Source organism: Enoplosus armatus, chromosome 19 (assembly GCF_043641665.1).
Source record: "Enoplosus armatus isolate fEnoArm2 chromosome 19, fEnoArm2.hap1, whole genome shotgun sequence".
Lineage (NCBI taxonomy): Eukaryota > Metazoa > Chordata > Actinopteri > Centrarchiformes > Enoplosidae > Enoplosus > Enoplosus armatus.
Genome location: NC_092198.1, coordinates 16978521 through 16992451, shown reverse-complemented (window position 1 = coordinate 16992451; position 13931 = coordinate 16978521). Strand labels below are relative to the sequence as shown.

Sequence of the window (13931 nt, the reverse complement as noted above, 5' to 3'; positions counted from 1 at the left end):
CCAATCTGCATTCGTACGCCTCAATTTTTGGAGTACAAAAGCAGAAAGCGGCAACTGACGCTCTCTTCAGGAGATTGGGCAGAGAGAGAAAGAGGGTGGGGGGAGGACAAAGGAAATCATCCTTCAGGAAATGAAAACCAGATTGTCACAAAAGCTTCAGAAAACAAACTCCCCTAGAATGACACACACAAGCAGGCGTGCAGGCATACACAAGAATGCACACACATACCCAGCGAAACAAAGACATACACACACAGAAACATACAAAAATGTAAACAAACACACACACACACACACACACACACCTGTGTCGCCTTTCTGATGCCTGTGGTTGTTTGCAATTGGTATCAGGAGTTTTCACTCCGTTTATCTATCGGACACACACACACAGATGCACACACCGACAGACTATTGTTGTTCCAAGCAGTAGGGTTAGATTGGCTCCAGATGGACCAATAGACTGAACAACATACAACCAAACTGACCTTGTGTGTGTGTGTTGGCAAAAGAAAGTCCTTGTCAAAAAAGTAGTAAAACCAAAAATCCAGTCTGTCAGTGTCAGCACTGGGGCAAGTCAGAGCACGGTCTTATTTGGTTATATATCATATTAGGGGACAGCCTCTGTGCAGACTGGCTTTTTCGGTTGTGCGGCATCACGCCTGTTGGCGGGAGATGGGTGCAGTCCCCTTGAGGCTATTTGTGCATTCAGACTTTCTCCTGGTGTACAGGGACACTGCGTCCATGGGGGTCCTTGCCACCCATGGCATCCAGGATCGCTCTTGGAAAAGTGCTCCTTGAGTTGGAGGCGGCATTGGTCAACCAACATGGTAAATGTGCCCAGGATAGTGGGCGTGCGAGTGACACGTCGTGAAGAGTTTCTTAACGAAAGCTGGCCGTGGTGCTGAGTTTCAAGTTAACTTTGATAATATTTGTCTGTTAGCCGTGCTGCATATTAAAAATACATACATCACACAGCGTGAAGTGGGGCAAGTGGTTGAGTGTATGTTGACTCGGGACTCCTCTCCAGTTTCCCCGGACAGGGAAGAATGTTTTGGCAGCTGCGGGATGGTCCTGCTGTAGAGGTGGAGGTGCTTGCTTTGGACTCCATGCCTCCAGAAACAACAAGGGGTCCTCTTTTGTTGTTTGGTTGCGGGTCAGTCTGGGGGTATGAACCCTGGCAGATAGGAATGAGGAGGATCGCTTGACAGCTGGTCGTTTGAGGTGCTCTGCATGGGGTTTGCCCTCAGATTAAGATTGGGGTTACAGGCGGTCGCTTGATGATGGCTTTACTGCCTCAGGGGGGTGGGGGTGGCAAGAGGAAGAGGGCATATGATGTTCTTGATACACTTACGCACATGCATTTATTTTCCCTCAGGTACTTATGGTGAGATTTGGGTCAAGATTATTTGATTAAGATTAGCTAAAAAACCTTTTTCTTTTTTTTACACATATGGTTCAAATAACGTTTCATTCCATTAAACTTTGTGACAAACAGACATTTTCTACATGCTGTACTTTTTTGGTGCTGCAGTAGAAACAGCACAGAAACTTATAGTGTGCCACTTTAAAAATAGGGGAAGTTTGTTGAATTTTGAGGTGGTTGTGAGCTGAACTGACATGATAATTATCACTGCTGGTGGCAGAGGAGAGAAGGTTAGATGGACTGTAACTCAGTATGCACATCTCATCCAGGAAGATGACTAAGAGCAGCTCACTCATTTGCTTCCAGCCTCTTAGAGCCGATCAATTATTGTTCTGCACTCCCACACGGCTCGCTGACTCTTGAAAGTCATCTCCAGCAGCTCGCTGCGTATCAGACTTAAAGAAACAGACAATGGCAAGATGACACCCTTTATTCAATACAGTCAGTGCTGAACTCTGTGAAGATGGGGTCAGACTCACGCATGCTATCGTAGCATCAACACCATGCTAATTCTGTGATCGTAAATGCAATCTACAGCCTCTGTCAGGAAATTAGACTTATGGCTTTACAACTTTTAATGGATTACTTCACATATCTCGACAGTTAACAGCAGCAACTTTTATGCCGTTTCATGCTCTCCAGAAAAAGCACAGAGGTGGAACAAAAAGTAGCATCACCTGCAACAGGAAGTAACAATGACGAATAATATGTCTTAATTTCAACTTCACTGTGTTTTTGTCTGAATCAGGTTTGCAATGATCATTTATGTTGTATTACTGGAAATGATAACCTGTTCTTCTCTTTTCAGAGCCGTGGGATTGCTGTGGAGCTTTGCACACACTTTCCAGGAACACAAATGTGTGCAACACCAAATTATTTGGTTGACGAAAACTGGAACAAATCCACTGTGATTGATATACAGGCATTTTTTCAGCCATGTAAGTGAAAAAAAAAAAAAGAAAAGAAAAGGGAGGGAGGGAGAGAAGAAAGTAAGAAAATGGGAGAGGGAATCTCATGCAATCAAGACCAGATTAGGAGTGGCACTATACACAAACTCCTCTACACACATTTGTCTCTCTCATAAGTCACAGCTCAGCAGCTTGGTAAAAGCCAGTGTTCCTCTCTCAGAAAAAAGGGAGGATTTTTTTCCCCACAAAAGTACTTTACAGAAACACTTTTAAGACTTCATTCATCACAACTTTGAGGTGTCAACCTCTATAACCAAGGTGAAACCGGAGAATTTTTCTAAACACACTGTGCAGCAAGTTTTCCTCTTAAATGATCTATTATTTTGTATTACTTCTTCTTTATACGACAATATAGAAGACAAACTAGACAAGAAGGATGAATAATGGTTAGAGAAAGTTGGGAAAGGTAGAGGCGGAGTTAGAAAGGGAGTTTGGGTGTAACACAAGCTGAGCTGTGTGTTTGTGTGTGTCAAGTTTCTACATATTTTGAGCTTCCTTTCATCAGCTGTCAGCAAAGGATATGACTCCTCTCTCCATGTACATCCATCACCTCCTGCTGCAATCTCCCAGTTCTCTCTCTTTCTCTCTCTCTCTCTGTCCATCTCCGTCACTCCTTCTCTCCAAACGCATTTCTTGTTTTTGAGCCTTTTATCCATCTGGCTGTGAATCTGGGTACAAGCTGGGTGCAAGCTGGATACAAGGAGGTTAGGATTTGACTGCTTTTGAAGGCTGACAAAGTCGCTGATAGCTGATTTCCTTTGGATATTAAACATCTTTAGTTATGACCAGTTTTCTCCTTGAACCCCCCCCCCCCCCCCCCCCCCACACCAAAAAACTCCTTAATCTGGATCTTAAGGTGAGAATATTTTTGCTGCTTCCCTCCAATAATGAACTTTGAAACTTAACCTTTAAGCCAACATGAACAAGAAGAACATCAATTTGAACACCAATATATAAATATATAAAATGGCTTTTTAGCAGGGAAATGATCCATTATGTTCACCAGCTAGTTGCTAACCTTGTGTGTCTGCTGTTTGCTGCTGTGCAGGCTACGTACTGCTAGTTTATTAGAGCTTTTTTTTTTGCTGAAGACAGCTGCCTGCTGTAGCTGGAAACACAGTAAGAGTGGTGAGATTGAACAAAAAGTAAGGTTGCAGGATGTAAAACCAAAACAATGAGCAGAAAGATGTTAAAACGGGTCGGGTGATAATATTCTGTGGGTTCATCACAAGCAAACCCTGTCACATACACATATTAATTTATTCCATTGCTGATATAAAAGTTTGGAGTCTGCCCCCTCCAGTCTTATAAAGTAGAAGTGTCACCATAACATCTTGAAACAAGTTTTAAACATGCAGCACACTTCATTTAAATAATGCTAGTGAGTTTATATTTGGCTCTTCACGCTGATCCTGACTTATCTGCACTCCACTGCCAAATAAACCAGACAAAATGCAAAAATATTCCGTTAACAGAGCACACTTTAATGACAGTAATGGCTATTCTTGTGAATGAGCAGTCCCTGGACCCACACAGCTGATAAAATACCCAATGAGCATCAGTGGAACATGTTTCTGGACCAATGAGCATCCACAGAGCACATTTGAGCATCCTTGGCATTAATGATACAGGAGGTCATGCACGAGGATTAACGTTATCACACACACATTCATACTCTTATATATCCGCTGCTAGCTTGTCATTACACACACAGCCTGTCACTTCCAATGATACACGCTAACATGACAGACCCCATTTTGTGTGTGTGTGTGTGTGTGTGTGTGTGTCACATAGTCAAGTCACATAGCATCTATCTCTGTAACACAATCAGAGATTGAAGCAAGGAATCGCTTTTTCATACAGTACTCGCACACTGTTCCTAGCGATCATACACACACACGTGCATGCACACATACACACACACACAGTGGTAATTTGTTTGTTTCCCATGTTTGGAGGCATTCGGTTCTGCTCCGCTGTCCCTAATGCCTCCAAAACACATCATTATCTGACTTATATAGGCCTGGGAGTGTGTGTGAGTGTTTGAATGAGAATGCGAGTTTCTGTTTGTGTGTGCACATGTGTGTGAGCGCGTGTTTGTGTGTGTGTGCTAAGAGAAAAGCAGTTGATTATCGAGTTCAACAGGCGAAACACTGTTTACCCTGAGAGACACAAAGCCAGCCAGAGATACAGAAAGGGAGAGAGAAGAGAGCTTGGGGGAAGTCGAGGGAGATGATTTAGGAACAGGGAGGTGAAAAATGGGAGTCCTGGAGAGACGGAGTGAGAGTTAGAGGAGCAGACCAATGAAAAGAAGCAGGGACGGAGGGATGGTTAGAGGGAGGCAGGGACAGAGGTTCAGACAAAGAAGTGAGATGACAAGCCAGGCCTGCAGGGTGCAAAGTAATGAAATTCTGTGGTATATTCCTCTAAGCCATGACACCCAGACTAACATCACAGTCAGTCTGCTGTTGTGGTAAGGCAACAACTCGACTTCAGAAACATGGACTGCAGCTATTTGCCAGCTGGAGTGATAAAGTCTAATCGTGGCCACTGAAAAACCGCAGCACAAATTCAAACAGTCGACATTAGCAGGAACAGACACAGAGGAGCACGTCTGGGAGGGAGGCGAGCATCCCAGCAGGATACCTTCTCACCAGACTTCCATCCAGGGGATAGACTTTTAGATCATAAAGTGGATCGGTTTATATACTCAAGCCTGTCCCAGTGATGTCGCCTCATGTCAGCTTTGACATATTTGCCTGTCAACGCTATCATTGGACTGTATAATGGTAAAAGCTGTTAATGTTGTGATGCGCACAGTCAGTTAGCAGTAACCTGAAAGTAACCTGACACATTAGATTGCAGCTCCCCTTTTTTTTGTCTTATTACAGTGTAATCAGATTGTGTTATGTGTTAACATATACGATTGTGTGACTGCATCTAACCTTGTTTCCCAGGTACAGTCCAGGTGCATTCCAGTAGTAGGCGGAGCCAAGATCGTTCACGACGTCTGAGTGTCGGATGCTCAGATATGGAGGCGTCTGTCTGTGAACGGACCACACTCTTCCTCCTGTATCTCCAAGCAGGTGCCAGCCCGTCAGAGTGGTCTCCTGCAAAACAAGATTCAGGGGGAAGAATTTGAAGATTTACTTTCAGCTCCATCTACTGACAACAACTTTTTTGATACTCGTATTAACATGAGAAGGCTGGTTTTCAGTTTTAATAGACCAAGATTGTAGAGAACTACGTCTCATTTCAAAGTGCACAAAGAAACTTTATGTGCAGCTGTTGTTGTGCCGGGTAATATCAGAAAAAGACACAAAGCTCTGGACTCAATTTTTTCGTCAGTCATGTAGAGATGTAAAATGTCGAAATATAATAATCAAGAGAACAATTCATATGAACGTTTGAAAGGATTTCAGTGTGGTTTTTATAGTATAGAATATTCAGAGAGTTTCAAACAGAACTGACCTTAAATAAAAGAATCTGATCAGTTCTTGCCAAGCATTGAAATTGTGCTCACTGTCAGCAGATCAGTAGCATCTGACATATTAAAGCAAGTCACCAGTCATGTTCAATGTAAATGGCCTCATAAGGCTCAGCTGGTGGTTGTGCTTTGCTGCTGCCTACTACATAATGAACTGGCTGTCTCAGTAGACGTTTTCCCTCCACTATCTGCGTTGCTCCTATAACCTAACTTGGCATCTCTTAGCTTGTTCACTTTGTGTATCCAAAATCTACATGATGGCTGGACTCTGGAGTTTGTTGCGCTCCCCACTGAATCCTGCATTGCTGCTTTGGTTCACCGGGCAGCACTCTCAGGAGCAAAGCCTTTTCTGCCAAATAAGTGAATAAACATTTAAACAATAAATCATCCCCTAGCCAGCAAGTGTCTCTAACGGAAAGGAGAGTGGTTCCATTTTCTTAGAGTGAATTTTGAATGAGCACTTGATTGGTCAATTTTATTGACTTTACAGCAGACACCAAACACCTTCTGTCCTTAGACGTATATTAGGAAAAACTCCCCCTGAAGGCTCTTTAGCAAATTAATCTCTTAAAGTTCAACTTATATGCTCATAAACTAAACAGATCAACACAAATTTCAAATGATTGATGCAACCGGTTTGGATTCTAATTGCTTGTTATGTTTACTTTCTGTAATCACAAACTTAAATTCAACTTATTTTTGAAGTGTCACAAACAAAACAAAATATATTCACCTCTACAGTAGTGTTTTGTTATGGTAGTGATAGTATAGCTTATGAACATGTGATACAATTGAAATATCCTAAAATGTAGCTGTCTACATTTTAGGATATTTTAAAAGTTCCCAATGATCGATTATGAGAGGTTGTATCAACAAAAATGTAAAACTCAAGACATGTTTAAAGGTTTTGTACGTCTGTCACATGTCAGCCAGGAAGTCTTGCAACTGACACCAAGAAAGAGTTTTTTTTCTCAACTCCTGAAGAATTGTGTGTGTGTGCGTGTGTGCGTGTGTGTGTGTGTGTGTGTGTGTGTGTGTGTGTGAGTGAGAGAGACAGAGACACACACAACCAGACACACATCTGTCGTTGCAATTAACCTGACCTTGGTTTCCCCTTTGAACACACACACACACACACACACACACACTCTATCGGTGTCTAAATCAGAGCTGTCATCCTGTCAACTTCTCCTCTCCCCTCCTCTCCCACCCCGCCTGTCAGTCAAAAACTGTTTTCCTCTTTTCACCTCTCTCCTCCTTCTTGCCTCTTGTCTTGTCCTCTCTTTTTTTTCTCCTCTCGCCTCTTTCCTCCTCATTTTCACTCTTCTCCTTTTCTCTCACCTCCACTGTCCTCCATCCACAGCCTCACTCTTAAATGTATATTTGGTAAAGATTTGTCTCTGCCTTTACACTTATTGCCCAAGTGCTACTCACTATTGCACGTTGAAAACAATAACTCCAATTTATCATTTTATTAAATCTCAGATGCCTTTAACTTTTGCTGTACTAAAAACTCTGGGCCAGATTCATTTATTATTTTGCACTTTGTCTCGGATGTGTTTTGGGCCTGAAGGATATTTATCAAAAAGTTTTCCTGTTATCTGAGAAACTGTGATTCTCTCCCCTTTATGCATATGTATGTAAGAGAAAATAATGAAAATAACAGAAGGGTCAGTTTTGTGCTTGATACTGTCCACTGCTAAAAATCTGATACATACTTTCCCAAATGTATTCCACCAAGCTTGTGTTAAGAAAGAGAGAGTTTAACTGACTGAGGAAAATTGTGTGATACTATTGAAAGCTCCAGAAGAGCTACTAATGGACCTTGTGGTGTCATATTGGTAATGTTTCGACATGGATGAGAAGTGCTCAGATAAAATGGCAATTTGAACATCTATATTTTCATGACAAGTCAATCTGCAGAGGAAGATCATGTGATACAACTGAAAGCTCCTGAACAGCTACTAATTGAATTGTGGTGAGATTTTAAAGAATCTCAATCACAATAGACTAAAGACCTGGTCGCTCTAGAAAGTGGCACTTCATCCGTGCATTCTCACATAATGAGCTTTGTGACTTAAAGACTTCTGGCAGGGGCCAAGTTGGTGGACTACAGCTAACTCTAACTGATGCTAACTGAACAATAAATGAACACAGTTTATTTAAGAAACACATTTCTCCCATGGACTCCTGTCTCATGTCTAAAATCCACACCACTTTTTTCTACAGCAGAGCACGGTAATATAAAAGTGTATGGCTGCCTAGAAAGGGCTGTGATAGCTTCCCCTGCTTTAGGCTTTTAGCTCTCCATTTCCTCAAAAGGTCAACATTGTCAAGACTATTTAATATTGGTTAAAGGCAAAGATTCATGTGTCAAAGTTCACCAAAGTTGGACTCGACACAAAAGATTCAAACAGTCTTACGTCACCCCTTCAAGCGGATCTGCCGATTGCAGTGATTCAGTTGGAAATCTTTCTGCTCTGAAATGCTTTTATGACAAGCTCACTACAAAAAGTGTCTGGTAACTCTTTCAGGGGAAAAATTCTATGGTGGACAGGAATTGATGCAATTTAAAGCTTTTACAAATAAATGAACATCCGTTCACCTGGCAAATCTCTGTGTTTCGCAGTATAACAGAGTTTTTAAATCTGGTGTTTGTGGCGATATTCCTGCACGGGTGCACCAGTAGTGATGCGTTTCACAACAACCAACAATGATCTACTGGTTGACGGGCTGAATGTGAGAGCAACCGTAACGACGGAGTGGGCTACAGCAGAGCCATGTAGAAACAGAGTCGCATCAAAGAAATTAAATGTGTAAATTACAATGCGTAAATATAATACATCCATGGTAAATACAGAGAGACAGAACTGTAATTAGTTTGAGAACGGAGTTGACACAACTCTCTCTCTACCTGCCAGAAGGAGGAGACAAAAGTTCAGCACTTTGTTTAGATTAAAAAGAGGAACAGCTAGACACCATGGCTGAACAGGTGTGCTTAGATTAATGTGATGTTTACATCTTCTTCTCGGAAATACAAATAATAATATTACGGCAACTTTTGTATGTAAAACCCAGATGAAGAGACATCCTGAGTCTGTGTGTATGTGCCTACATTCTGATAGGTCCATGTGGAGGCCGAGCACTGACTGGCGACGCCCATACAGGAGCACTTTTCGCAGCCACGTCGATTGTCACCTTGAAGATTGAAGAATCCCAGCTTACAGCGGTCGCAATTTACTCCCTCCACGTTTTCCTGCAGGAGAGAGAGACAGAGAGGAAAGATGCAGCAAAGTTTATGGGCTGCCCTCAAACCGACGTTATGAGCCCCAGGCATGTTACTGCAGTGTTAATGTGGTGAAGATAATGATGACAGGGCTAGAAAGGTTAGCGCAGAGTACTTGTCATTATTTGTGCGCGTGTGAGTGTGTACCTTGCACTCGCAGGGTGTTATACATGGGTCATCGTTGGTGCTTCCTTCCACACTGCAGTTACAGCGCTGGCAGGACGGGTAGCCCATATAGCCGACAGCACACCTGGAGGCAGGTTTAATAACAATAATAAAGATGAAGGTGACAAGTATTACAGAGGCCTTCCCACAAGGTTACAGGGTCAACAACCGCTGTGTCCATCCTGATCAAACTGTCTCTGAGTCAGACACTGAACCTTTAGTTTGCAGCAAACCGCTGACCTTGCACCACAGGTCACGTGCATGCATGTACAATCTCAGAGGAAATACACAGTACAAAACAAACTATTAACAGAGAAATAGAGCTGAAGCAAGTCTATTAAAGAGCATTTTAAAAGGTGATTTTAAAGACGATGCTTATGCTGCTGGTCTGATCTGAGGGCAGGTCATTAAAAAGTTTGGAGGAAAAGTTGTATCAGCTTTTAGATTAGATTAGATTACATTAAACCTGAATGATACCCACAGGGAAGTTGAGTCGTTGCAGTGGGAAAGAGGATAATAGAACAAGCAATTACAGCAATAAGAGATAATGATAATACAATAAGAGACTGAACAATTTAAGATGAAGCACCTTGTTGACAGATTTACAGGTTAGAACGCTTTTCTTGTTGTTGTTTGTATTTCTTTTGATTCACAGGTTGGGATTTTTACCTGGTTTGGAATGACACGACTCTTCTTGATGTCAAAAGGTTAAGTCTTCAGTTAAAGAACTAACATCAAAGCAAATTAAACAGTAGGTCTCGCATTTATGCTATGGCCATTTAATTCTCTTACTTCTTCACGTAGTGTGAGGTACAAAACCAAGTGTGTGTGGGATAATAAATATCATCAAAGATCTTAATGGAAACTTTCTGGCAATTTCCGAACACTAATTGGAACAGACAACAGCTGAAAGTCACAATGTCACAATGTGTCTGTCTCTTTATGTGTGTGTGTGTGTGTGTGTCTCACCTGTCACATCGCAGACCTCCAAAACCCTCCTTACACCGGCATGACCCTGCTGGCTGGCCTGTCAATCAACACAAAGACAAACACACACATTTAAAAACAAAAAAAACTGAGTGAAACAGAATGGGTATCTCCTTGAAGTGGCTGCGCCTAAAATAGCTCCTCTTTCTAGACATAAAAACAGTAAAATTACAAAGAGGAGTAAAATTATCTCTAATATAAATAGTTGTTCTGTTCTGTCAAAGACAGTTTTTAATAACAGAAGCCTCTGTGCATGCAGCTGAACTTGACTAACCCCAACCCCACAGGAAATCAAGCAGGACTGAATCGATGAAATGTTGGGAGTTACTGAAGTACCACTAAAATGAATTAAAATGAAAAACGTGTGTTGGCATTCACTGAAAACTTCTGTATGTGCATCTGAAATTATTTGTTTCAAGACATGAACGATATCCAGAAGAGGACCAGACAGAAAGATTAAAAAGTATATTTGCATACTGGGCGTAGCCTGGCTTGAATCTGCGACACATGATTGGCTGATAGAACCATGCGAGTCACACGAGCAGGGGATGCAGGGGTTCTCCTCCTCAGCACTCACCTGGCAAACATTTTTACGCACAGTTAATATTCACTTAATCACGACGAATTTCAAATAAGGTGCATGCGTAAGTTACATACCCCAGCAGGTCTGTAGAATCCAGCAACACATGTCTGACAGTTGAGTCCAGCTGTGTTGTCACGGCAACTAATGCAGACTCCACCCCCTCTGTTTTGACCATGTGTGTCCAGGCTGAGTGACAGGTCTGCTACTGTCTGATTAAAGTAGCACTCCTCTGCCTTACCATGGCAGTTACACTCTGAAAACACACACACACACACACACACACACACACACACACACACACACACACACACACACACACACACACACACACACACACACACACACACACACACACACACACACACACACACACACACACACACACACACACACACAAAACGTTGGTATTGTAGTACTGTATTTGATAGGATTGTTGAGTCCTGCCTCTATTCAAATACGGAGCATGAAGGAAAGAGGACTGCTTTTTTAATCCATTTACTTCCTCCACACAGGAGTTTAGAAAAACATTCAAATCCTATTTTGAAGACAGTACCCTAAGGTTTACAAGCGCACCATGAGCAGCGTGTTATCTACAGCGTCCAGAGAGAAAAAGTGGGTCTTCCATTTCACTTAGTATGTCCTCACCATTTCCTACAGTACGGTAGTGAGTGTGGAGCCTGGCATTAGGTGTGTTTCCTACTCACTGAGTTTACCATCTGAAATGAAAGGAAAGCGTGGCTCTGCAATGTGACTGTGGATATGATTTAAAAAGATGCAACAGAACAAGGATCACAGGTATCTGTTCTTTTTGTTGCCAAGTGTTCAGATTGAAAACAGTGCTGCGTTGGTGGGGGTGGGTTTTTTTTCCAGGTACCGTGAGACGATGAAATGCTGATCCAGGATGGCCTGTCTGAGTTGTGGATCCATTAATGTGAAGGCTTATCAGATACCAAAACATTACACTGCAGTTTATAAGGTTTATAATACTGGAAAGTTCCAGTATGATCACAACAATCGGCAGGTAAACCGTACATCACAAAGTTATCGACCAGAAATGTGTGCTTGTACATTTTTGATTGGCTTGATGGCGTCTTATTGCACTGCAGGAAAAGTTTTTGTCAGCACCCCGGCTGTGTAAACGCAGAGGCTTCACTAAAATGAATGAGGGGGCTGCAATCTTTCCCACCGAGGCTTTTTGTGCCTCTTGGACCGGAGGGCAGCAGTGGAGCCCCGTAGGGTTTCTTTTTCATGTAATGTCTCCAGTAGTGGTTGGTTAATATTTGAAATGCCATAAACCTTCACAAACCTTTGGAGTTGGCAGGGACGGATCCTCCACCTACTGTTACTCCACAAGGAGTATGACAGTGTCCACAGTTGTGTTTGGTGGAATAACAGTGGTGCAAAGACCACTTTTATCTCCAGAACATTCATGATCTCAGAGTTGGAACTGCTGACCTGTGTACTGCTGCTAGGCTTCTCCTTATGCTGCACTAGGCTGCTTTCTGGACAACAAAGTCCCCCCAAGATGCCTTATTTCAGATAGAAGTTGTCCATCCACTGCATTAGATCACTTGTTGCAATGATTGAGAACCAGGTTGCATAATGCTGCTGTATTCCCAACTTCAAACTCTGCAAGGTCGGGTTGTTCAGTTCTGGGACACTCTGGTCCTGCCCTGAATGGACCTGTCACGGTTGGTTCCTTTACTATTATGCCAGTCAGGACCTTTGACGTCCTGTCACCTCAGTCTTGTTGAGTCACTGTCGAAGCAGAAGCAGCAGTTATCGCGCCACTAAGACTACAGAGCCTGTTCGAGGGTGTAGCCTGTGGGAGGTAAAAGGAAGATTACATGTTGTAACCCTCGTTTTATGATGACAGGTGGAAGCTTCTAACCTTATCACTCTGCTGCTACATAGTTGATGAAGGTTAATGGATGCAAAGGTGACTTTTGATGGCTTTATACTGTCTTAAATCAAAGCCTGCTCCTGATTGGCTGGCAGGAATATAAATTTAAGTGCACTGCTTCACAGTTCAATTCTATAAAGCCTGTGTTCATATAAGCTGTAGATATATTACAGGCATATTACCAATTGACGTGGTGTGTGGGTACATGTGCTCTATTCCAATATACGTCCAGTGGGCGCCTATAGTACCATGGGAACTCTGGAAGAATATTTCCAAGTAGGGAAAGTTTGACAAGTGATGTGAATTGTGTAATTTGTTGTGTGATGCTTTTCTTACTCTCACAGACGTGTCGAGTGTTGAAGGTTCCTGCCATCCAGGGCTGCTGGTTGTAGCCAGGGCAACAACGATCACAGCTCTCTCCGCATGTGTTGTGTTCACATTCACAGCTAAACTTCTACACACGCGAATACAAAACACACATTAACAGTTAAGTTTCACAGATTTGTCAATTAAACACACATGAGCAACCGTGTTTAAGTAAATAGATCTTCTGCTAGCTGGAAGGTTTCAATGAGAGGGCTACACATGTTAATCTGAATCATCGTCGAATTTTGAATTCCAGTGCAGCCACTTCAATCTGTCAAGTGCCTGGTGGAGGAAAAATATCTCAAAATGTTGAACCTTGGCCTTTAGAACCTTTAGATCAATTCCTCATACAATTGGGAGGTTGCACTGCATGATAGTGTCCTGGAAAAAGTGCAGGTTACCAACCAGCTCTCTTTAACTTTCCAAATATATTAAACAAAATACCGGTTGGTTTTATTTTGAAAACTGAAACATTGTAAGATTATTAACCGCTTGAGTATACGTTTCAGTCAATTCAATCTGACACCCTGTCATAAAAAATTGCTGTGAGTAAACTGTAATCTTTGTGTAATACAATGTGCCATCAAAACATTCACAAGGAAGATGGAGATCTGCAAACAGGTAATTACCAATATGCATGACCTATTGAAAGCCTATCAAACAACAATGTATTCACAGGAGAGCCAACAGCAATAAAAGAACTTGGTTCACTTTCCAGATTGTCAGCCGGTAGAAAATGGGTTCACGATTACTCTCCCAGGAG

At 42.3% G+C, this 13931-nt stretch overlaps 1 protein-coding gene across 1 annotated transcript in view; it reads right to left on the bottom strand.

Annotated features, from left to right (window-relative positions):
* Window positions 1–13931, bottom strand: part of lama2 (laminin, alpha 2) — a 165018-nt gene that overhangs the window by 96179 nt on the left and 54908 nt on the right. The window contains exons 8-14 of the mRNA XM_070925380.1: window positions 13139–13256; window positions 10974–11152; window positions 10794–10893; window positions 10299–10356; window positions 9312–9414; window positions 8994–9134; window positions 5337–5501 (exon numbers count right to left, since the gene is read on the bottom strand). Of these exons, the coding sequence (XP_070781481.1) occupies window positions 5337–5501; window positions 8994–9134; window positions 9312–9414; window positions 10299–10356; window positions 10794–10893; window positions 10974–11152; window positions 13139–13256 (864 nt within the window). The remainder of the gene's footprint in view (window positions 1–5336; window positions 5502–8993; window positions 9135–9311; window positions 9415–10298; window positions 10357–10793; window positions 10894–10973; window positions 11153–13138; window positions 13257–13931) is intronic.